Here is a 22,436-nt window from a genome sequence, read left to right on the forward strand (position 1 = left end):
TCCATCACCCCGTGACCCCATCACCCCACACCCCGCATCCTCCATCACCCCCCATCGCCCCTCATCCCCGATCCCCCCCAGCCTTCCCTCCTCACGCCTCTCTCCCGCACCCCGGGGCAGGGACGACTCCGCTCCCCGCGGCGCCGGGTGCCGGGTGCCGGGGCCGCCTCCGGGGCGGGGGCAGAAGGGTCCCTCCCCGCCGCTGTCACCGCTCGGGGCCGCCCCCAACGCCCTCCCCTCGGCGGCTCAGCCCGGGCCGGGGCGGCGGCGGCGGGGGACGGGCGAGGCGGCAGCGTGGAAGGGGGGACGGAGAAGCGGAGCGGAGCGGGAGAGAGAAGAGCGAGAGAGCGCGGAAGAAGGAAGGAGAGAGGAAGAGGAGGAGGTGAAGAGCAGAAGGAAGGAGGCAGGCAGGCTCGCTCCCGGCCGCCGCTGCCCCGGCCGCCCCGCTCCTTGCCCGGCGGGGCTCAGCCGCCGCCGCCTCACCCTCCCGGTCCCGCCGCCGCCCCCCCCGGTGCAGCCCCAGCCATGAAGGCGGCGGTGGATCTCACCATCATCAAGACGGAGAAGGTGGACATCGAGCTCTTCCCGTCCCCCGGTAAGCGCCCTGCCCGTCCCCAGGGAGCCCTGTGGGTCCCTTCTCCCCGTTTTTCCGTTTTTTTTTTTTTTCCTCAGCGAGGGCGGTGGTAAGAAAATATATATTTGGTGGGGATTTGGGGTTGTCTTTTCTGGTTTCATTTTATTTTTTTTTTGCGGGGGGAAGGAGTTGTCTTTGGTGTCTGTGCCCTGCGCTCCCCCCGGCTCTGCCCCGCAGCACCGCTGGGGGAAGGCGAAAAGGCGAACTTGCTTTCCGAGCAGTTTTAAGACTTCCAACCTCTCCCCCCACACACACCTCCTCCCTCCACCCCTTCTCTGAAAAAACAACCCGCCGCCGCTCCAGCCTCCTTTTCTCATGCTTCAGCCGTACGGGGAGGTAGGCAAGAACCTCTGGATGGGAGGCAGGAGTGATGTACTCGCATGAGTTTGGGATTTTTAATTTTTTTTTTTTTTCCGAGCTCCTCAGGCCATCCCTTCCCTCCCTTGGCTGATCCTTAGCGGGGATGTGCGTTCCCTCATCCCTGGCTGGAAAGGGCTTGTCTGGTCCAAGCACTCGTGGTGTTTGGGAAGCAAAACTCCAGCTGTAGCTCCTTTGGGTTTTATCACGTTCAAATCCGCTGCTTTGATTTATATTTTCCCCTCTCTCTCGAGCTGGGGGAGTGGATGGAGAAAGGGTGCGGGAGCTCTCAGAGGTAGCAGCACCTACTAGAACGAGGCGTGTGCTTTTTTTTTCCTGTTGTAACGAAAAGTTGAGCTGCTGCTGGCTGTGGTTAGCGCTAAGAGTTGAGTCTTTACCATAAGAAGGGCTGTTGTTCACATAATGATGTCGTCTGACTGCCTGCTGACCCCAGATCTCAGCTGAAGTAGAGGATAAGGCTTGGAGAGCCTGCAGGGCAAAGAAACACAAAACAAAACCCAAAAAAACCAACAAAAACTTCCTTTTTTTTTTTTTTTTTTTTTTTTTTTTTTTTTTTTTTTTTTTGGTAGAAGCGAATCCTATTGCTTCATCTCTCTGCTGCAATTCCCACTGTGCCGGAGCGGAGGCTGGGCTGGGTTTTGTGCCGTGCCGGTGCGGCGGAGAGAATCAAATTAAAGATAAGAGTTGTGCCTTTCTTTGCCAGTTCACAAGTTTCTTGGAAAGCCAGGAGGGGAGCTCAGCTCCTGCCAGGCGACATGATTTCAGGCTGCGTGTGGGAAATAAAATGACAGCTGAGTGCTGGAGTGCAAGAGGGGCCGGAGCAGCACAGGGCTTGGTGCTCAGATCCTTGGGTAGCATCAGGTTGGCTGCAGGAAGTCAGACACAGCCTGGGGATTTGCCACCCACGGGCTACACTGTCTCTAACGTGAGGAGGGTCTTTCTCCTGATCTTCCCACACCTCGAGTCCTGTGTCCAGTTCTGGGCCCCTCAGCTCAGGAAGGAGATTGAGGTGCTGGAGCAGGTCCAGAGAAGAGCAAGGAGGCTGTGAAGGGATCCAGCAGAATTGCTGTGAGGAAGGGCTGAGGGAGCTGGGGGTGTTGAGGCTGGAGAAGAGGAGGCTCAGGGGAGACCTCATCACTCTCTGCAACTCCCTGAAAGGAGGTTGGAGCCAGGGGGGGGTTGGGCTCTTTTCCCAGGCAACTCTCAGCAAGACAAGAGGGCAGGGTCTCAAGTTGTGCCAGGGGAGGTTTAGGTTGGAGATGAGAAAGAATTTCTTTCTGGAGAGGGTGATCAGGCATTGGAATGGGCTGCCCAGGGAAGTAGTGGATTCTCCGTGTCTGGAGCTATTTCCAAAGAACCTGGATGTGGCACTGAGTGCCATGGGCTGGGAACTGCAGCAGGAGTGGATCAAGGGTTGGACTTGATGATCTCTGAGGTCCCTTCCAACCCAGCCCATTCTGTGGTTCTGTGATTCCCACTCTACCTGCACGGAGAGAGGACCCTGCTGCCAGAGATGCAATTTGGATGCCTCTGACAGCAAGGCTGAGGAGCAGTTTGTGTCTGTGTCCCACAGCTTTGGTTAAAAGCCCATGTAGCAGGGAGTGGTGGCTGCATTTCAGGTGGTGATGGCACCCTGCTCGCTTGCAGGGGGGCAAAATGGGGATAGGGAGAAACTTCTGGTCCATTGGGGCAGGGCTGGGAGGGTGTGCAGTTTATTTCTCAGTTCAGACCAAAGTGTCTGTTGAAACTTATGCATCTCCTGGCACCAGTGAGAGCGTGGTACAGAGGGCTCTGTGTCGTGTAGGTGTTTGAGCACTGGAGCAATGTAATTGCCCTGTGCCTAAAGGGAGGGCTCAGTGTTTCATGCTGCCTTTAAATTAATTTTCATCTCTCCATGAAAGCTTTTTTTTTTTTTTCAGCTTATGTCAGCAAGTAGTTGACCCAAAGTTTAAATTTGGGCAGGAAGAGCATGGAAAAAAAAAAAAACAAAAAACCACAAAAAAACCCCATAAACCAAAAAGGTAAAAAAGAGCTGATTCCCTCTCAACTTCAGCTGCAGGCGCTTCTGTTTTGGTGGCTGCATGAACACTGTGAGCCAGAAAGGTCAATGTTGTCAATTAGCTGGCTTAACCTCATTTCCCCTCTTTTAGAGAATGCTGAAGCTTTCTTGCCTGGCCAGGTTGATGTTGAGAGAAGGAAGATGGGTGCTGCTAACTTGGGTTTCAGGGATCCAGCAGTGCCATGTGTAGGGGATGTAACTTTTCTCTGTTTTGGGCAGAGGACTTCTCTGCTCCCTGATGGCTCGTTCAGCCCTTGGTTTGGTTGCTGAAGCTACCCCCAGACCTGCCCATTGCTTTTCTTTTCATCAGCCTTGCTGAGGAGACCCAACCCCTTGTTCCTTTACCAAGCAGATTTGTTTCAGGGCACCCATAGGGTTAACCTTCTGCAGGGAGAGGGTCGTTACAGGCAGAGGTTTTAAACTGTGCAGGATGTTTCATGTGCCAGGTGTTTGATGCCCTGTAAAACTGCAGAGATGCATTGGCCACACTGCAATATCCCCCTTCCCACCCCCCCTCCCATCAAACCTCCCTCCAACCCACACGTGCAGGCAGCCTCGGCGTGTAAAAAGTTCTTTGGGATTTGTAGTGTATCCAAAGAGTTTAAAAATAACCCAAAAGGGATGTGAAGTTGCACAAAGCTTCCAAAGGCCAAATTCCAAGCACGCTCCCCCCCCAAAACACACATGCTGTTGCCAGCAAGAATGTGTGAGTGAGATGAGTGGGTCAGGAGCCAAAAACCCCCATGGCAGTGGGCTTCTCCTTTCCCATGCAAGTTGTATGTGCGTGGGTTTTCATTGTAAGGGTATGACAGAGTAGAGGGCAACAAAACTTTTAATTGCAGCTACGTGACTGATCCACCAGTGGGCTGGTGGGACTCAGCTTACTGCCTTTTTTCTAGAGGGCTGAAAACCCAAACCATGCAAAAAATGGACTCGAAGGAGAACTTAACCTTGCAACTGGCAAACGCTGCCCTCTGCAAATCAATTTGTTTTCTCCAGTTCTGCAAAGCCCTGCTTGCTCTCTGTGGTCAGAATTGACAGCAGCTCTGCAAGCCCTGCAGGAAGCTGGCAGTGTGGTACTTGGGACTCCCCAGTCCTGAAAGACAACGAGGTTTTTTTTCCTAAAGTAGCTGCTGACTGGCTGGTCAAGGTGCTGTAGAAGGTCTGCAGTGGCAGGTGGTGATGCTGGGCTCGCCATCCTTCTGCATCCATTCCCTCTCTTGCTTCCTTTCTCTGGAGGTGAGTTGTGTCCTTCCCTAAGGACAGCTGGGACTCAGACGTGTTGTTTCTGTTGTTGTTCCTGTGCATGGGTGGCATCCCAGGGGTTTATTTTTTCTCTGGCAATAGTCTTTCCCTCTATTTATGGTTTGGGACAACGTGGGGGCAGGGCTAAAGCAGGAGTTCTGCTGTGGTTGCTGTAGGGAAGCCGACAGGTTCTATGTGTTAGGATGCAGGATCTGCCTGCACAGCTCCCCACAGCCAGCTCAGTCTTTCCTGTTGTCCCTTGCTTTCACTTTCAGTGCAGGCACACCGGGGACTTTGCATGCAGAGCCAGTTTTTTGGCCAAGGCATTCCCTCCTCTGCACAGCTTGCCTGCAGGGAAATGGCCAAGTGCTTCCCTGGATGCATCCTCATTGTGGTGGTGGGATGGGATCCTTCATCCTTCTCGGGAGGACAAGTTTCCAGCCAGCCCTCCCCTCCCAGCTCTTTATATGCGTGCCCAGAAGAGGGTCACAGCTCCATCATCCCCTGGAAGGGGGGACAGTTTGGGATCTGACTGGGGATCAGTGTGGTGCAGAGGGACTTGGAACTTCTTTGATCCTTGCACAGCTCTCAGCCTGCAGTCTCAGCCACTGCCTGACTCAGTTTCCCTGCTGCTGCTGAGCTGCCCTTGGTGGTGCATTGCACGGTCACATTTTTCATGCTGGGTGAAGCAGCAGCAGAACTCCAGCATTTCCCTCTCTCCTTTTGTCCCCTCTCCCTTCCCATGCATCACTTTTACTGGAAGAGCATTTCCCTGGCCTCACCCCGACCTGCTGCCTGCACATGGGATGCCAGAGGGTTTCCCTGCAAGCTCAGCAAAGCCCTGGGGGGTGAAATGATTTCAGGGATGCAGGGAATTCCATCTGGCATCTTCTCTGAGCTCTTTTGCTTCGGAGTTACCAGCACAGGTGGGAGCTGGGCTGTGTGTGGACATGGGTCAGCAGCCAGCCAGGACCAGCCTGGAATACACTGAGGGCTTGAGGCTCCCCTGGCATTTTGGGTGCTGATTGCCTGTGGAGGAGGTGAGAATCTGAACTGAAAAAGAGCAATTCTCTTTCAATGCGCTTAACAAAATGCCCATTACTGTGGTATCCAGGTAGGATCAGAGCTCCCCAGGAGGCAGGGCACCGGCTGCACCTGGCTGCCTCCAGCTCCAGCTTTCCAAGCACCAACTTCTGACAGCTTCAGAGACAAAGCTCTGAAAAGGGGTGGAAAGGGAAGCTTTTCCTGCAGGGACCCACCGGCTAAAACTCGTCCTTGCCAAGAGCATTTTTAACTGGGTTATAGGGAATTAGATTTCCAGGAAAAAGGAGCAAAGCCCCGTTTCCTTCTACTTTTTTTTTTCGGCATAAGCTCCCCAAAGCATGTAACAACTGTGTAATTACAGTGTTGTTACACCAAGCGGCCGCTAATTTGCCATGTAATTGCAGCGTGCCATGCTTTGATAGGCCTTATAAATGAAGGGATAATGCAGCCTCCTGCTGGAATGCTGCTCTCAGCTGAGGATCAGGTCCAATGCCATCCCAGGCTCTCCAGCAGGATTATGGCACTCGGAATTGTACCAGGAGAGGCAGCTCTGGAGCAGGGTGCTGTGCAAAAGCAGGGACTGCAGCCTCCTGGATGGATCCCTGCTGGAGGGGGGACATCAGGGACAGGTTTTAGGGTGCAGAGGTTGTGCTGTGGTCAGACCTTGGGATGATTAACTTGATGCTGGAGGGAAAATTTAAGAATGTAAAGTGGCAGATCTGTCATCCCAAATGCCTGTTCTCACTTGTGCTGTCAGTAGCAGCTGGGATTTTGGAGAAGGATGGAACAAATCCAGGTCAAGGAATTGACCAGGTCCCAGACAAGGAAGAAGTTTTCCTTTCTGCACTGTCAGCTCTCAGTGTATGGACACAAGGTGAGCAAATTACACAAATGAGGAGAGCAAGTGTCATTGCTGTCCCTGGGATGGATCCAAAGCCATCTCCAGGCTTTCCAGTTTTGCTCAGGGGAAGACCTGTGCTTGGTAGGATGGGGACTCACTGAAGTAAAGAAGCAGGGGATGATCTGCTTTTTAGGAGCATTAAAACCACCCCTGGAGCCAAGGGCACTGTGAGTTCAGGGGTCCCCAGGAAAACTGGGATCTTCTTCTGGGAAAACTGGGATCTTCTTTGGGTGCAGGATTGTGCCTTGGATGCTGAGACCTGACCCCTCAGGGTTGCTCTCCTGAGCTGCTTGTCAGGGGCTGGTTTGCAGCTGGTCCAGACCCACCTAACTCCTCTGCAGCCAGGGATATTTGCTCTGAACCAGTCTCATCCCTGCAGAAGCCAGTGGGACAAATCTGTAGCTGATAATAACTCTACAGCTGTCTCACAGCCAAAAATTGGGCCTGCACCCCCCTTTTTTTTAACCCACGACATAGTTATGCATCTCAGCTCTTTTGTTCCTTTTCCGTGACTAAGCTGCTCGCTGCCTGTGTTTCTTTTTCTTTCCCTTTTTTTTTTTTTTTTTCTTTTTTCCTTGTGTAGTTTATAATCTTGCAACTAGATACAGGAAAAAAAATTGTTTGCAGAGCTGGCCAAGGAGGCTCAGGGTTCCCTGGCATGAGGCCATGCTTACATCTCCAGTCAAAATACTGCTGGTTAAACAATAAATATTTATTGATTCTCCTACCAGCTCCTACATTTTTCCCAGGTGCAGTGGAATTTGAGGGGGGGAGGAGGGAGCACTTGGGTCCTGCAGATCCCTAAATTGTGAGATGGCTCCAGAGATAACAGCTCTCTGGTGGTCTGGGATGTGAAGGTGACCCTTGGTTCAGTCCTGCTCTGTGGCCCCACACATCCAGCCCGTAGATCTGCTCTCTTCTGCCCGTCCCAGCTTCCCTAGATTTGGGGATTTTTGCTGCAGGCTTTGGTGGTAATGATGGGAAAATGTGGAGTTCTGCAAGGAGCTTTACCTGCAGGAATATCAGAATATCACCTTGAACCTGGCAGGGACCCGTGTCCTGGGGGCGAGTTACCTACGGGTCGTTTCCAGAGAGATGGGAAAAAAAAAAAAAAAAAAAAAAAGGTAAAGAAAAGAAAAGCAAATCAGGTTGGTTTCAGTTTATAATTGGGTTAAAAGGCTCAGAGATTGTAGACACCCGCCGGATCTGAAAGCTGTGACATTAACGGGCTGCAAATGTTTGCATGCAAAGCCCGAGGCTGCGGCTCTTGAGATGAAGGAGAAGCTTTGGGTTTGCATCGCTCATCCCCCCCCCTCTCTGCTGGGGAACTTTGGGCCTATTGAGCCCTGGCTGGGGGGGGTTAAAACCCAGCTCTGCACCTCTGCTCGCCTCTTTCTAAACTGTGAGATGAAAATGCACCTTTTTGGGGTTGGGTGGTTTTGTTGATTTTGGGTTTTTTCCACTTGCAAAAGATCTGAGGCCTGGTTTGTTCCCTTCAAGTCCCTGGGGCAATATTTGTGTCTGCAGGACCAGGCAGGTGATGTGTGTTCCCCCATCTCCTCCCCTTGCTCCTGCTGACCATTTTTTGTCTCAAATCACTGTTGGTACCTGGGTACCTGATCCCCTCCATCCAGCGACCTTCTCTGTGCATCCTCCAGGTGCTCCAGAAAAATAGTCCAAAACGCAAGGAAAGAAACAGCAACTTTCTTTCCCAGGCAGGAAAAATCCCCTGGTTTCTCTGTCTCCCTCTGCTTTGGCACTGACAGCTGAAGATCAGAGGGCTGTCAGCCTCTGCTCCTCGCTGGGCACTGGCAGCAGCTCCCGGTGTGGATTGGGATGTGGAAAATCGCAGGGCTCGGTCTGGCTTTGGGCTGGGCGGGCTCTGGGGATGGACTTCCCACCCCATCACCTCCCGGTTGGTGCCGGACACAGCAGCAATCCCCTGCTCCAGCAATCCTCAATCCTCTGCTTCCCAGATTTTATTTTTTTTTTCTTTTTCTCCCGTTAAACCTTTCCTGCAAAGCCCAGCAGAGCTCTGCATCCCAGAGAATTCAGCATCATTCCCCTTGGCTCCAGCACCCCCAGCAGCTTTGAGGGAGGGGGTTTGCAGGGGTGATGGGGGGTGGGATTTCTCTCCTCTAGGAGGTGGGTGTGCAGGGGAAAACCTTCCCTGCCTCAGCCCGGGTTGCTGATGGAGCTGTGCTTGTAACCCCAGAGGTTGTTAATGCCCGGGCTGCGTTTCCTCGTTACACGGGGGAGATTTTAAATTGGCTCCACATGGATTGTGTTCCTTGTCGCACTTTTCCCGGAGGGTGATGGCATGAGCAGGAATGTGGGTTTGATGAAAGAAGCCAGACACTGACTCAAAAGCAGAGCAGCTCCCCCCACGTTCCCCTCCCCATGCCCCTTCTCCCCCCCCTCCATCTAATTTCAAATATTTGATGTGATTCCAAGGCATTCTTCAGATGGCTGGTGAGGAGCACAAGGAGAAGCCAGCTGCTGGGACTTGGCTTTTTTTTTTTTTTTTTTCAATTCACTATGCCCAAAACTTTGGGGGAACTGGTTTTGGCCTCTGCCCCCAGAAGATGTCAAAGAAAAGCCTGATTTTAGGGGAAAGTGAGGCACGATGTTCCCAGTATGCTGCAGTGGGAACATCCTCTCCAGGTTCCCCTTGACTTGTTGGTTTTCTGCTGTGCTGCACCTCTCCATCTCCTCTGCAGCACCAGGAAGGCCAGGACCAACCTTCCTCTTGGGCTTTCCAGTTTGGATGTACTGGATGACTTGGGGGGGGAGGCTCAGCCTTGTGTTCCTGCAGGAATGAAGTGTCTGGCAGATCAGGACGAGGTTTGTGTGTCCTCCTGGTGGCTGGAGTCACTGGGATGCTGCCTCTCCTGGGATCTGCTTGCAAGTCTCAGGAGGAAAGCTGCTGACTAAGGGAAAGTTGCCACTGATGTTCCAGCCAGTAGATTCCAGAAACTGGATCTGGACACTGGGAAGTGTTTTGGGATTTGTTTTCTGTTGCTTTTTTCACTCCCCTCCCCCTCTCAGCACTGTCTATCACAATAATCAAAATGTGGCTTTTTGACCCACATGAAGGTTTTTTTTTCATAGACATCTTCATGCATTTGTGCAGAACCACTTAATTTTGGTCAGTGTTCTGCAAGCAGCAAGGGTTTGAAATTTTTTTTTTTTTCTTACCTTTTAGTTTTGAGAAATTGTTTACAGAAACCTGAACCATCAGAAGAAACAACTTGCAAAAGCTTGAGCACTCCTGGCTTTTTCCACTGGAAAATGAGAAAAAGATGCAGCGAAACACGTGAAATTTGGGGCTTTTTATTTTTGTGCATGTTATTGTTAGAAGTGGTTTTAAAATACAATGCCAAGTGCTTTCCCTTTTTAAAATCCCCAAGGCACGTTCCCCAACCCACTCCAGGTCTCCAAAGTGTCCTCTGAGGTCACTCAATACAATTCCTCCTCATTTGCAGCCAGAGGTGGGGAGAAAACCTTTCCTTTACTCCATCCCCAGCATCCCCTCAGGCAGCAGATGAGTCTGACAGGTCGGGAGCAGCAGTGTGAATCCCTGTTCCATGCCCTGACCCTGGGGCATTTCCCAGCTCCCTCCTTTCAAAGGGATGCCAAGAAATTCGGGTTTGATGTCAGAGGACTCTCCCCCGGTTCTGAGAAGCCCGGTGCTGCCAGGGCTCTGGGAAAGTTTCATTTTCCAGCACCAGCAGAAGGGTTTTGAAGCTGTCACGGTAGCTGTGGCCCCGGGGGGGGGTGGTTGGGCTCTGGGGGTGGTTTCCATCCCTTTAAGCAGCTCCAGATTTGAAGTGGGCTCTGAAGCTTCTGACTTGAAAGGAGCCCCAGCCCTGTGCCTGCTTTGCCTTTGAGCTGGATGACTGGTGCACGTTCCTGCCTTCAAACAGCCCCAGCCCAGGACCATATGGATCCTATAGAGTGTCCTGGCTGCCCAGGGCTCAGCTAGTCCTGGGCTAGAACAGCTCTCTTGCCACTAGCCCAAGCCATTTGGCATCTTCAGGCTATGGTCATCTTTGGCTTCCCCAGGAGTTCAGTAGCTTCTGGTCTTTGACAGCCAAAGTTAGGGCTAAAAAAATTCAAATAAAACCTAATATATATATATATATATATATATATAAAAGAGAAAAAGAAGAAAAGCAAAGGGGAGGGAAAGCAGGGACAGTGTGCCTTTAAACAGCTGTACTCCAGTGTGTGTTAACTCTGCTTGCTAATCTGGTGACTAATTCAGTGCGTTGGGAAGCAGCTGCCTGCCAAGCTGGGCTGTGTCCCCAGCCCAAGGCTCCAGGAGTCATCAGGTCCCCTCCCTCCTTTCACTCTCCCCCCCCCTGCTTCCACCCCACCACTCCCCATGGCAATTTATTTACTCATCCAGAGGGCACAGCCCTGGCGGTCTCTTGACTCAGCAGTCCTGGGATGATGGGAGCTGTGGGAGCAAATTCCAGGCAAGAAATAATCTCATGACTTGTCCTGGAAAAGATTGCTTCAAAAAAGATCCCCTGACAGTCATGGAGCTCTCCGTGCCCACCTCTCCAGCACAGCCCTGGCCAGGATCTTGATTTCCCAACCTCGGGGAGCCAAGGCAGCCTGAAGGGACTTGTGGGATCTTTCTCCCTTGGAAGAAGGATGGATTTGGAGATAGGGATGGCACAGGGGCCCTGAACCCACTGACTGACAGGGCAGGGAGCCCAGAGCTTGGGCTTGTGGTGATTTTGGGGTCATTCCTCCTCCAGGGAGGGGTTTAAGCACTTCTTTCACTCCTAGGAAATTTTTGTTCTTCCAGAAGTGTTTTTGCTTGGACACCAGCAGGGCTGGTGCTGGGGATGGCTTGCAAATTGTATCTATGTGCTTTTTTTGCCTATTTTCATCCTACATCTCTCTTTAACCATAGCCTTTTTCCTCCACCTTCTCTCCATCCAGAGTCACTTGAGTCCCAACCCCTTTTGAAGGCACTTTGGGAGGTTCGGTCCCGGTGCTGGGGTCGGGATTGCACCAAGTTTGGCATTAAAAATTAAACCCACGGGTTTTGGGGGAGGAAGGTGGGAAGTCAGTAGGTGGGCAGGGCTGCTGAACTGACAGCTCTCCTACCTCCTCCTTGGCTGGGGATCACACAGCTCCTGGGGCTGGCACCACAGGGACATGGGGCTCCTGCCTCCCTGGAATGGTGCCTATCCACCCTGATGCCTTTTGGGATGAAGATGCTTGGAAAGAAGCAGCAGCCTGTGGCTCTCACTCCTCATATACTTCTGGTTTCACCCCAGCCCCTCAGCACCCATCCAAAGCTCTGCTGAAGCTCCTCCAGGCCCTGTGACAATCAGAGGATTCCCGGAGTTCTGGCAAGGGCTCTCAGCTCCCGAGTCGCCAAATGACGCCCCCTCCACCCCCCCTCCTCCATTTGTGTCTCCTCCTAATAGCCTCTTGGCCTGAGCAGCAGAATTCAATCAGCCCTTTCACCATCTGCTCCCAGGCACTTCTGCTGGGGAAGGCTGGGGGCCAGGGAGCTGTAATTCCTTAATAGCTTCCGGATGCTGCACGGGGTGGATGCGAGGGCTGCGAGCGGCTCAGCCTCTCTCCCCCCACACCTCAGCCTTCACCAAGGTTTCCAAGCTCAGGCTTCCTCTGGACAAATCTGAGCAGCTCCAAGCCTTCTGATTGATCCCTGCCTGCCCTGTGCTCTCCTGTCTTTCCAGGCTGAGGCCAAGAGGTGACATAATCCCCATCCTGGACAAGCCTTGGCTCTGGGATGCAGATGACTGAAGGTGATGGGGCAGCCCAGTTTGTCTTTGGCTGCCTTCCCCTGCTCACTCCCACCCTCTCCATCTTCTGAGAGCTTTTTTTGGTCCAATCTCTGCGCTGGTCCCTTCCTCAGTGGGAAGTTTCCTAGAAGTCAGAGCTGGAAAAGAAGAATTTCCTGGGGTAGCTTGGGAAAACCTTTGCTTTCTTGCATGGAGATAAACTGGAGGTTGCCTGGAAGGGGCAAAGACTTGGAGCTCTGTTGTTTGCTCTGGGATGGAGGAGGCTGAATCTTGGGGCTCTTCATCTGCCTAGCATGCTGGAGAAAATCCCCTTCTTCTTTGCCTTCATTTCCTTGCCTGCTTTGCCAGAATAACACCAGGAGAATTGTTCCAGTGTTGCAATGGGTGCAGAGCACCCGTGGCTCTTCTTCATGGGCTGGGACATGGGTGGTGCTCACAGAGATGTCATTTGGTGGCATTAATGGAGGGGTTGTGCCCAGGGGACCAAGGAGCTGTGCCTGGCTCAGGCAGCAAAGCCAAAGCAGTGGGTGCATCCTTGAGCATCTTTCAGCTCTTTCTGCTCTTCCTCCCCTCCTGTGAAACGATGCTACACCAAGAGATGAGGCAAGCACAGGGAAGATGCCTGGCGTGGATATTGTGAGCTATTTGGGATGGGTGGGATGGGAAGGATGCTTGCAGAGAAGAGGGCTCAAAGTGCTTGCAAGTGGGGAGTCTTCAGTGGCAGTAAATCCAGTGGTGCAATGGAGCAAATCCATATCTAGAGCAGGGGAACTAGAGGAGTGTGGATCCTTAGGCTACTTGCCACCTCTTGGCAGTGCCCAGCAGAGCTGATTGTTTGCTCTAAAGAGTTACAAATCTTTTTGTTGATTAGAACGATTGATTGGTTTTGGTCTAATATTATTTAGCCAGAGCAAACAGGACTGAGATTTACCACCCACTCTCTGACCTCTCAACCCTCATCTGTTTGCAAAAGCCTGTACAATTATTTGTTTGATTTCAAAGCTAAATACTCTAATCTCTCCTCTTCTGCTTTGGTAACTGCCAAGACATCTTGGCCTGATGCAGGAGGACAGACCTGGAGTCCTCATGTGTGGTGGCAGGTCCCTGGGCAGAAAGGGACAAGGTGGTGAGATGGGGACACGATGGTCACCAGGTGAGGACAGAAGCTCTCAGGCTTCTCCTCCTCTGCACATACCTTGGTGATCCAATGCTTTCTGGCCAGAACCAAACCCCTCCCTGCTGTATGGGAAAAAAAAATAAAAAATTATGCTATGAACACTATCAAATCTTAATATTGGCAGAAGGGCTTTGTGGGGGCTTTGCATCCCTCTGCAATCCAGGGAGAGGGTGATAGGCTGCAACTTGCAGCCTCCCGTTGAGCAATCAGTGCTGGTTCCTTGCCGGCTCTGGCTGCTGGGCTGGCAGGAGCTGCCCCGCAGGGAGGGAGGGGCTGGGCCGGGAGGCTGCGGAGGTGGGGGTGGGATGGGCGGCAGGAATCTGCAGCTGCAGAGCGATGTGGCAAACTTCATCCCCATCCCCTGTGCTGCTCCGGGACAGCCTGTCTGCTCCAGAGGTGACCCAGAGCTGCCGAGCCTCCCTGCTTCCTCATCATCTCCATCCCTTCTGGCTTTGGGTCGAGATGTCCTGGATTTGAGGAATGCTGTAGGAATATCCCTGGTCCTCTTCCACTCTTGGCTTTTGGGTGGATACCACAGCAGGTCCAGCCCCTCCAGCTTTAAGAAACGTTCTTGGTTTATGAATGAGAGAGCTGGTGAATGGAGGAGAGCAGCTTTGATGTGGGGGGAGATATTCTGGGGGTAGAACATAATCCTAGCTCGAGGGCTTTTCAGACTGTGTTCTGCCATGTGGTACCCTCGTGTCTGGCATTGCCTCAGCCTAGGGGCAAGGGCGAAGGCCAGGAGACAGAGAAATCAGTTTATGCAGGAATTGGGCTGAAAATCCAGTGGAGGCTGGGGAATTCCTTGGGAAAGACAAGTTGGCTGAGCATCTGCATGCCTAACCCTTTCCTGAGGCAAGGAGGATTGGGGATCCTTTTTAAGACCATTGTAGCAGGGACATGGAGTCCATGGAGATCAGAAGTGTGTTCTGATGGTGCTGGGCAGCACAAAGAGCTGGGTTTTCACTCTGGGCACGGGGTCATTCCACGTGGCTCTGGGGTGAAACCATCCTGAGCTGTGAGGTCATGAGTAGCTTTTACAGAATGTGTTGGCACAGCACGTTCCTCAGGTGTTTTTGATCAGACTTGGAGGGCTTGGGAGCTCTGTGGGGTGATGAAAGAGCTCCACATGACTGAAAGTTCCTTGGGCCTCATCCCTGCTGCCAGGGGACATCCCTTTGCCAAGAGACCTCAGCCTTCCCTTTTCACACTTCCCATCCTGACAGCATCTTCCTCACACAATGTTCTGAGGATGTAACCTCGGCCCAGCCTTGCAAAATCTCTGCTTTCCCTCTTCTGAGAGGCAAACACTGGTGGTTTGGCAGCTCCATCCTTCCCTGGAGCAAGAGGATGGATGGATGGATGGATGGATGGATGGATGGATGGATGGAGGAAAGCTCCATCTGAGCTGCTCAGGTGTGACACAGTCATACGTCCCATATGTGCTTTTGCAGCCCAGGATATGTCTATGTTGGGTACTGGGATGCATCCTTCTCTTGGGAGAAATCCTCCAGTCACATCACTTCCTTCATCAGAAGGGTCAGAAATGGTATCATCAGCCAGGGATCTGAGGTGAGAACAGCACAAGTCCTGGTTTTATCCCAACTGGAAAGCCGTGGATGCTCTCACAGATGAAGGGAAGCACCGAGAGTGGACAGCCTGGGCCACACTCCTCATAGTGCTGGAGCACAGCCCTGGGTTTGCTTTGGGAGGGCTCAGGCTGTGCTCGTGTGGCTGTGGAAACCTCCAAGGTGGTGGGGCCAGCACAGCCCTGCAGGGTTCCAGCCCAGCCCGAGGAGAGTCAGGAATGTCAAGAGGGTTCTGGTCCCAGGCGTGAGCCGTTCGAATACCTCAGGCACCCTTCCAAGAAGCAAATGAGTATCTGGTTGTTTGCTCCATGGGGTTCACTGGGTTTTGGGAGGTTTGTTTGATTCTTTTTTTTGTTATTTTTGTTTCCCATTTGCTCACTGCTATTGAGCAATTGGAGTTCCACTGCTGGGACCCAGGAGCTGGGTTTTAGCCACTTGTTTGCAGAGGAGCATCTCCTGGAGCTGGAGCACTGATGGGGGCAGCTGACACAGGCACCACCTGGACTTGCTGCTTCCACTTGACCTCTTTCAGCTGGGGTTGGGTGTCCATTACAAGCTTTTCTGAGCCCACCCCAGGCTCCCATTAGTGCCTGCCTGCCCGTGCAGGGGGATTAGAGCTCTTTAGCAGCTTGGTTAGGGAGGATTAGAGCGAATTATCACAGGGGAAACATGTCTCAGAGCTCTGTGCAGGGCTGGGAGGTGTCCCACAGCTCTCCTAAGGAAGGATGGAAGGCAAACAAGCCTGAAAGTGAGATGCTAATCTGTCACCAGTTTTGAGGCTGGTTCAAGAGTGTTTGCCTTGGCAGGAGGGGCTTGTGCTGGGTGAAGGGTGGAGCTGGAGCCTGGTAGCACAGCATAACCTCTGCTGTTGCTTCGCCACCATGGAAAAAAAAATCTTTTTGCTGACTGCTTTGCATAGTTTTGATGAGTGCTTTGAAACCATGGTCACGTTCCCCAGCCTCAGAGGTGGCCACATCTCCCCAGTGCTCACTTTTATCCATCTGTGCTCCTCCCAGCTGCCGAAACAGAGAGGATGGAGTGAAGTTTTCCATCAAGGGAAGCCCAAGAACTGTAGGTTCTGTCCTTGCCTGCTGAGGCTGGGGAAACATTCCCACTCTTGCAGCCAGGGTTGAGTCAAGCCCTGTGGTTTTTGCTCAGCTCCAGCCCAGGGGTTTCTCTAGTTCTCCTTTCCCTCCTCTCCCCCACAAAAGCCTGGGAGGACCGAGCGAGCTGACCACCAGGCTGCTGTTCCCCTGCCAGCTCCTGGGACTGCAGGGGATGCCACTTTCCCAGGATCTCCATCCCAACACCCATGGTGTAAAGCCAGGAGAGAGAGAGGGAATGGAAAGGAGCCTGAAAGAGGGAGCAGGAAGCCTGCTGATGGCATGGGGATGGTGTGTGATGCATCCTTCCACCTGTCAGTGGTGCTGCCTGGTTCCTTACCACCTGCAGGATACCTCCAGCCAAAACAAACCCTCCCTCACCTTTTGGTTGCTCTGTCTCCATATTTTTCCTGCTGGGCACGTGTCTCCCAAGCACCCTCTGGCACCCATTTGGCAGAGAGGTGAAGCAATTCACCCCAAAGGCTGAGCAGAGCATCCTGACCTCTCACCTTAACCTTTCTCACCTTCACCTTAACCTTTCCCCTTCCTTGCTCCCTCTGATGCTCTCAGAGGGTCCAGACTTAGAAGAAACACTTCTCTCTGCATTTAGGGAAGAGTTTTTGGGCCCTTTCTTTTTGGGGCAGAGCTGGCCCCCCATGACACACCACATCTCCATAAGAAAGCTGCTGAATGCCGGAAGAAAGCTGCCTTTGTTGTGCTTTCTGCAGCCCTAAGCAGTGTGGGCTTTTGGTTTCCTCTCTTGTTTTTCTCTTGAAGCCCAGCTTTCATCTCAGAGTATTTATTTTTCACTTCTTAAAGGACAGAAAAAAAAATACTTCTTTTTCTTTCTTTTTGTTTTTTTTTTTAAGAAATATATTTATCTTAAAATAGCAAATGTCTGGGCCTTTTGTGCCATTCCTTGCAGAGGGAAGCAGGGCTGCTCTCTGGTGAGTTGCTGCAGGAAGGGGAACCCAATCTCAGATTCTCTGTGCTGCCCAACCCTCTCTCCCCTTGTCCTGTCCCTGCATCTCCAGCAAACGCCTCTCCCTGTGCTCACCCCTTCTCCCCATCCATCCTTATATGCTGGCCTTCCCTCCCATCCCCTTTTTCCCAGCTTTCTGTCCTGCTTTCCCTTTCCTCCTGCTGAATTTTGCTGCCCTTTGGGTCCGAGGAGCCCTAATTGGAACAGGCCGGCTCCTCTCCTGCTTCCTGCGTGGGAGTGAGAGGCAACGCTTGTGAAAACAGTTCAAAAGTGCAGACAAATTTTTGCCTAATCCTGCCTAAATAACAGGGGGCTCAGCCAGGGGTTATTGCCCCTGCTGCAAAGAGGGGGGCACCTGGGAAAAGCAAAGCTGCCCTGGGGGGTGGTTGAGGTGCCTGGAGGTGGAAATCTGAGCTGGGAAGATGGTACCTGCCCAGCCTGCTTGTTTGGGGAGTGTGGGAAGGGTCTCAGCTCCTGGCCCCCCTCTCTGCAGCCTCCTCTTACCCTGAGAAAGGTTTCTCTGCTGCTGAACCCTGCCAGCTGGGGGACATTGGGAAATGTGCTGTGGTTCAGCTTCTCCCCCATCTCTGCCCTGGTTTTGGTCCTTGTGAGGGCTGGAATGTTCAGGGTGGAAGGGAGGGATGAGTTCAGGGGGATGAGGAGGTGGAGATGGGGAGTTCTGGGGCTTGGTGGTCACAGGGGACATGGGTAGGAGAGCAAACCCACGTCTTCCCTTGCTGACCCTCTGAGAAACTCCTCCTGCTCCATCCCCCCCATGGTAGGGGAATGTCCTGGGCTGTGTGACAGTCCTGGTGGCTGTCATGCATGGGGGCTCAGGAGGAGCTCACCTAGCTCAGGGTCAAGGACAGGCCTGAGGAAGCAGACAGGCCCAGATTTGCACAGCTCTTGGATGCCCAGTCCCAGTGAGGGGATTTTTCTTGGCTCTGCAGATGAACTGGTTTGAAACCAACATGCAGACTTAGCCCCGTGGCTCTTTCAAGCCACCAAAGGGTTCAAAATCCTGGTGGTTAATCTCTGGCTTGGGAAGATGAGCATGAAGCTGGGCAGGGTGTGGGCTTTTACCTGGGACATCAGAGCATGGGTTCCTGACCTTGGTGTCCATCCCTCGGAGCCAGGGCAGGAGGAAGGGAGCTCCACTCTGATCCACCCTGCATCCAGATCCACCCTGATCCAGCAGGCAGGATGAGGACCAGGCAAGGACACACTGGGTTTTGATGGGAAAAAGAGTGAGTGGCCGAGGGGAACTTTAAAGAGGCACTGACCCTGAGTAGAAACTCGGGTGAAAAATTAATTTACTCCCATCCTCCTGCTCTGAGCATATTTTTTTTTCCCTTTGCCTTTACTGCCATTTATTTTGCTTATGCAATCGGATGAGAACGCTTTGGCGTGCAGCATTTCAAGGTCAAAATCCCTAAAGTTTGTAAATTGTAGTGCTTTAAAAAGATCAGATGTGTAGAAACAGTTTATACATGAGGAAGGAGCCTGGGAGAAACAGAGTGGGAACTGGGAGATGAACTTGGTGATCTTGGCCTCTTTGTCCCTTTGCTGGATGGTTTGCTCCCAGGCTACAGGTCTTGGTGCAACACCTAGCACAAGTAGGGTGGTGGGGTTTGGCAGATCCCCCTTAGGATAAAACCCTTGGCAATGGGAAGATCACTGTTAGCCTTGTGTCTTTCTGGAATTCTGTCCCCAGGGATATCAGGGAGCTGGAGGTAAAACAGGGATCTGGTTTTGAGAAGTCTTAAAACTTAAACCCCCAGATCCTTGGCTGTCCCTCTATGCCTTCCCACCCTGCCAGGCAAATGCCTTCTCTCTGCTACAGATGCTGAGGATGCTGCTGACATCGTTTTCCAGAGCAGCTGCAACTCCTGGTAGCATTTAAAAATCCAACCATGACACCCTGCCTGCCCTCCCCGAAGTAAAGGCACCGGAGTTCCCTCCCAGTGTGGGGAGCAGGACCAGCCAGGCAGCAAACCACACGTGGCAGCCGTGTGGAGGAGGCTTTTACAGAGCTCATAAAACCACTCCAGCAAGCCCAGGCTGGGGGCTCTTTGCATTCAAGCCCTGAAGTTTCTGAGGTGTCACAGCTGGTGGTGGTGCTGGGCTCCTGCTCCTTTCCCAGCCATTCCTTGGGAGCCCGGGTGTGTGTGTGTGGACTTTGTGGGCAGCAGGAGGGACACAAAAGGAGAGGTTTTATTTGTGCAAGATTTGATTAAAATCTTGGAAACAGGTTTCAGATGGCAGTGAAAGCTGAAACCGGGGGAGCTGAGCGCTGCTTTTGTTGCTGAAATTCTGCTTGGCTCTGACCTTTGGGCATCCCAAGGTGGAGGTGGAGGACTTGGCTGGGGGGGCTGGAGGACATCACCAGGGCTTGAGTTTCCTCCCTGGGAATTCATTCCCAGCAAAGTGGCAGGAGACAGAGCAGGGGAAAGCCCATTGTGGTCCCTGGATTAGCAGTGATGCTGAAGGAAAATTCAGTATCTCAGAACCATCAGAAGCAGAATGAAGATTAAAATAAAATTCCCTGCTCTCTCTCAGATCGCAGGGCAAAGGCTTGTCCACAAACACCTATGCAGAGCTTTACAAATGCATCCAGCTTTACACATCTGAGCTTTTCTGTAGATGTGGGATACTGCTGACTAAAACAAGGCTCCTGCAAGTGTTTGCAGGCTGGTTTGTCTTCTGAAGAGATTTTAGCTATTAGCTACAGTCTAACAGGAAAAAAAAGGTAGATGATGTTACAGTCTCAAACCTGCCTCCTGCGAGGGATTTTGAAGGAAAAGCCTTGAAATGCACATTTGAGTGTATTTGGGTGTTTAAATAGAAACCCTTCTCTGGCACTTGGCTTTTTAATTTTATTTTTTATTTCTGTTTTAAATTTGAAAATAGACTGTTTGCCTCCCCGCTGACCTCTCCCTGGGAATCACTTTTAAGTCTTCCCTGTTTTGACATGTTGTTTGTGCAGAGCTCAGCATTCACCTTACCAAACTGAAACCTTATCCCTTGCTACTGAAAAATTGATTTGCTTGGGATGTGCAAACCCGACCCCAGGAATCCTGCAGGGAAAAAGAAAAAGTGGGGGGGGGGACAGGACACAGTCATTGCTACTCGCTTGCATTGGAGAGACAAAAATACAGTTTTCCACCCACCTCACCTTGTCCTGCTGCTCTCTGTGGCTTAGCCTGAGGAGGTGACCTCAGCCTAGGTTTTTGGGAGGGATTTGGGGTAAAAATTGGGGTTAAAACGTTTTCTGAGCTGGAGTTTTGAGTCATCTTCCCATAGGAGGCGGGAGCAGTGAACTGCTGTTTAACCAGGCAGCCGAGGGGAGAGGATTCCTGGGTGGTCCCTGTAACCACAGAGCACAGAAAGCAAAGCATTAAAATGTAACATGAGGATGAAGGGAAAGGGGCACTGAACCACTTTCTCCCAGCCTTATCTCAAAGCAGCAGATGGAGAGCAGAGATAGTGAGGGTGGCTGCTGGTTCTGCCCTGCCCTCTCCAGCCAAATCCAGTAAATAATGAAGTGTAATTTGCCAAACAGCCTTTGAATCTATTGTTTGCTTTCCAAGGTCTTGATATCTCCACTGGGGAGGGGAATCCTTGATTTATGTGGTGGGGTAAGGGGAGGAACTGGGTCCTGAGAGGGTCAATGTCAGGGATTTTAGGAGTCTCACCTGAGCTAAGGGTCCTGCCTTGGTGAGTGACCCCAGAGAGAGCTGCAGACAAGAGGGGGTTGGATTTTTCTGGTCTTTTCCTTGGGGGACAAAAGGTTGAAGGTGCAAAGATGCAGATAGGAAGGGGTTCTGCCTGCTTTGGGGAGGTGGAACTGCACTGGGTGCATCCATTTGGTGGTGTGATGGTCCCTGTTGCATCAGGGATGCACCCAGCTCTGCTCCAAAGAAGCATTTTGCAGCATAAATTAAATCAGAGCTTAAATTAACTTAAAGCAGCCGAGGTGGCTGGGCCTCCCACAAAACAGAGAATTCTTTGACTTTCAATGTCTACCTCCAGACATTAATGACAACACCAAAAGAGCTCTCCCGTGGTCTTGTTTCCCTACCCAGAGCAGTTTTCATCCCAGAATTTTTTCCACTGTATTACAGTGTTCACCAGCCTCAGGTAGAAGATTTACATGTGAGACCCATAAAAGCTCAAGTCACTTTAGCCAGTGGTTGCACGAGGCTTTCCTCCTCCACGAAAGATGCTTTTCAGGAAAACTTAAATTAAAAAGAGCCAAACCTTTATTCAGACTGAAAAGAGATTTTATTTATTTGTTTTTTAAGCATTCGCTTTTGTTTACAAGACTCTTTGGCTACAAATATCCACCTCCTTCCAAGTAAATTAGAAAAAGGCAAAAAATTAGAACAAAAAAAATGAAAAGAAAAGAGCTTTGCTTCTCCTCAGGAGTTACCCCAAGGCCCAGCTCTTGGCTTGGCCCTGCAGTGTCCCATGGGGTGTCTGTGCATTGTTCAGTGACTCACCCCAAACCCTGTCAGGGCTGAGCATGATGTAACTCTGGGCTAATATGGGATTTTCCAGCTCTTTTGTTTTTTTTCCCTCCCTCCATAAATGGGTTTTCTGCTGGTTCTTCATCCCCCCTCAGCCTACTGTCTATTTATTTTTATTCCAGGATTGCCCTTGATGGTTTAAAATTAATTTTCCCCCCCTTGTTTTCCTTTGGTTTTCCATACCTTTGGGTTGGTAACTCAGAGATGCTTTTCTCCCTGCTTCACCTTGGCACAGGGCTCTCTTCCTTCACTGGTGTCAGGAGCTGCTCAGCTGCCTCCCAAGGATCCATCTGGAGGTGATGTCTGGAAAGGTCTTTGATATCCCCCTCAGATTTCCAGTAGTGTGCTCATGGTTGGCTTGAAAGGAGCCCATGTGCAGTGTGTAACCTGGCTTCCCATACATGGCTGGTTTATGTCCCCTAAGTATTATATTATAATTCTATTATAATTCTATTCTATTATCATTATTGTAAGCATGAGATTCTTTTTCTTGTATTTAAGAAGCCTGCTCATGGAGTTGCAGGGTTTAGGTGTAGGGCTAAAGGGTTTGGGTGTGAAAATTTCAGGAGAAAAAAAATTCAGTGTTTTTCTGACCATTCAGTGGTCAGCACAACTCCTGTCATCCCAGTCCCATGCCCTTATTGCCACCATTCTCTCCTTCTTCTTCCAGATATGGAATGTGCAGATGTGCCTTTATTAACTCCCAGCAGCAAGGAAATGATGTCCCAGGCACTGAAAGCCACCTTCAGTGGCTTTGCCAAAGAGCAGCAGCGACTGGGGATCCCCAAAGGTAAGATGTGGCTTCCAGCAAGCAGAGATGGTGCCCTCCTGCCAGCATGTCCTTCTCCACATCTCCGTCTTCTGTCGCTTCTCTTCAGGTGGTATCCTCTTGTTTCTTGGCAGCTTCAGCTGGAAAAATCTGGACACACCAGGCAGAAGCTTTCAGGATCTCTTGCAAGCTCTGCCTGTCTGTCAGGTTGTGCCTCTTTGTCCTCTCACCTCT

General features: G+C 51.6%; 1 protein-coding gene across 2 annotated transcripts in view; it reads left to right on the forward strand.

The window, feature by feature from the left end:
* Positions 1–437: 437 nt before the first annotated feature.
* Positions 438–22,436, forward strand: part of ETS1 (ETS proto-oncogene 1, transcription factor) — a 45,072-nt gene continuing 23,073 nt past the window's right edge. Inside the window, exons 1-2 of one of the 2 annotated variants that reach the window (XM_030464702.1) lie at positions 438–595; positions 22,104–22,198. In XM_030464702.1, coding sequence (XP_030320562.1) covers positions 526–595; positions 22,104–22,198 — 165 coding nt within the window. In that variant the 5' untranslated portion in view covers positions 438–525. Of the gene's footprint in view, positions 596–22,103; positions 22,224–22,436 lie in introns of both variants that reach the window. The other variant, XM_030464701.1, reaches the window with a different exon arrangement.

The sequence above is a fragment of the Calypte anna genome, chromosome 24, assembly GCF_003957555.1.
Source record: "Calypte anna isolate BGI_N300 chromosome 24, bCalAnn1_v1.p, whole genome shotgun sequence".
Lineage (NCBI taxonomy): Eukaryota > Metazoa > Chordata > Aves > Apodiformes > Trochilidae > Calypte > Calypte anna.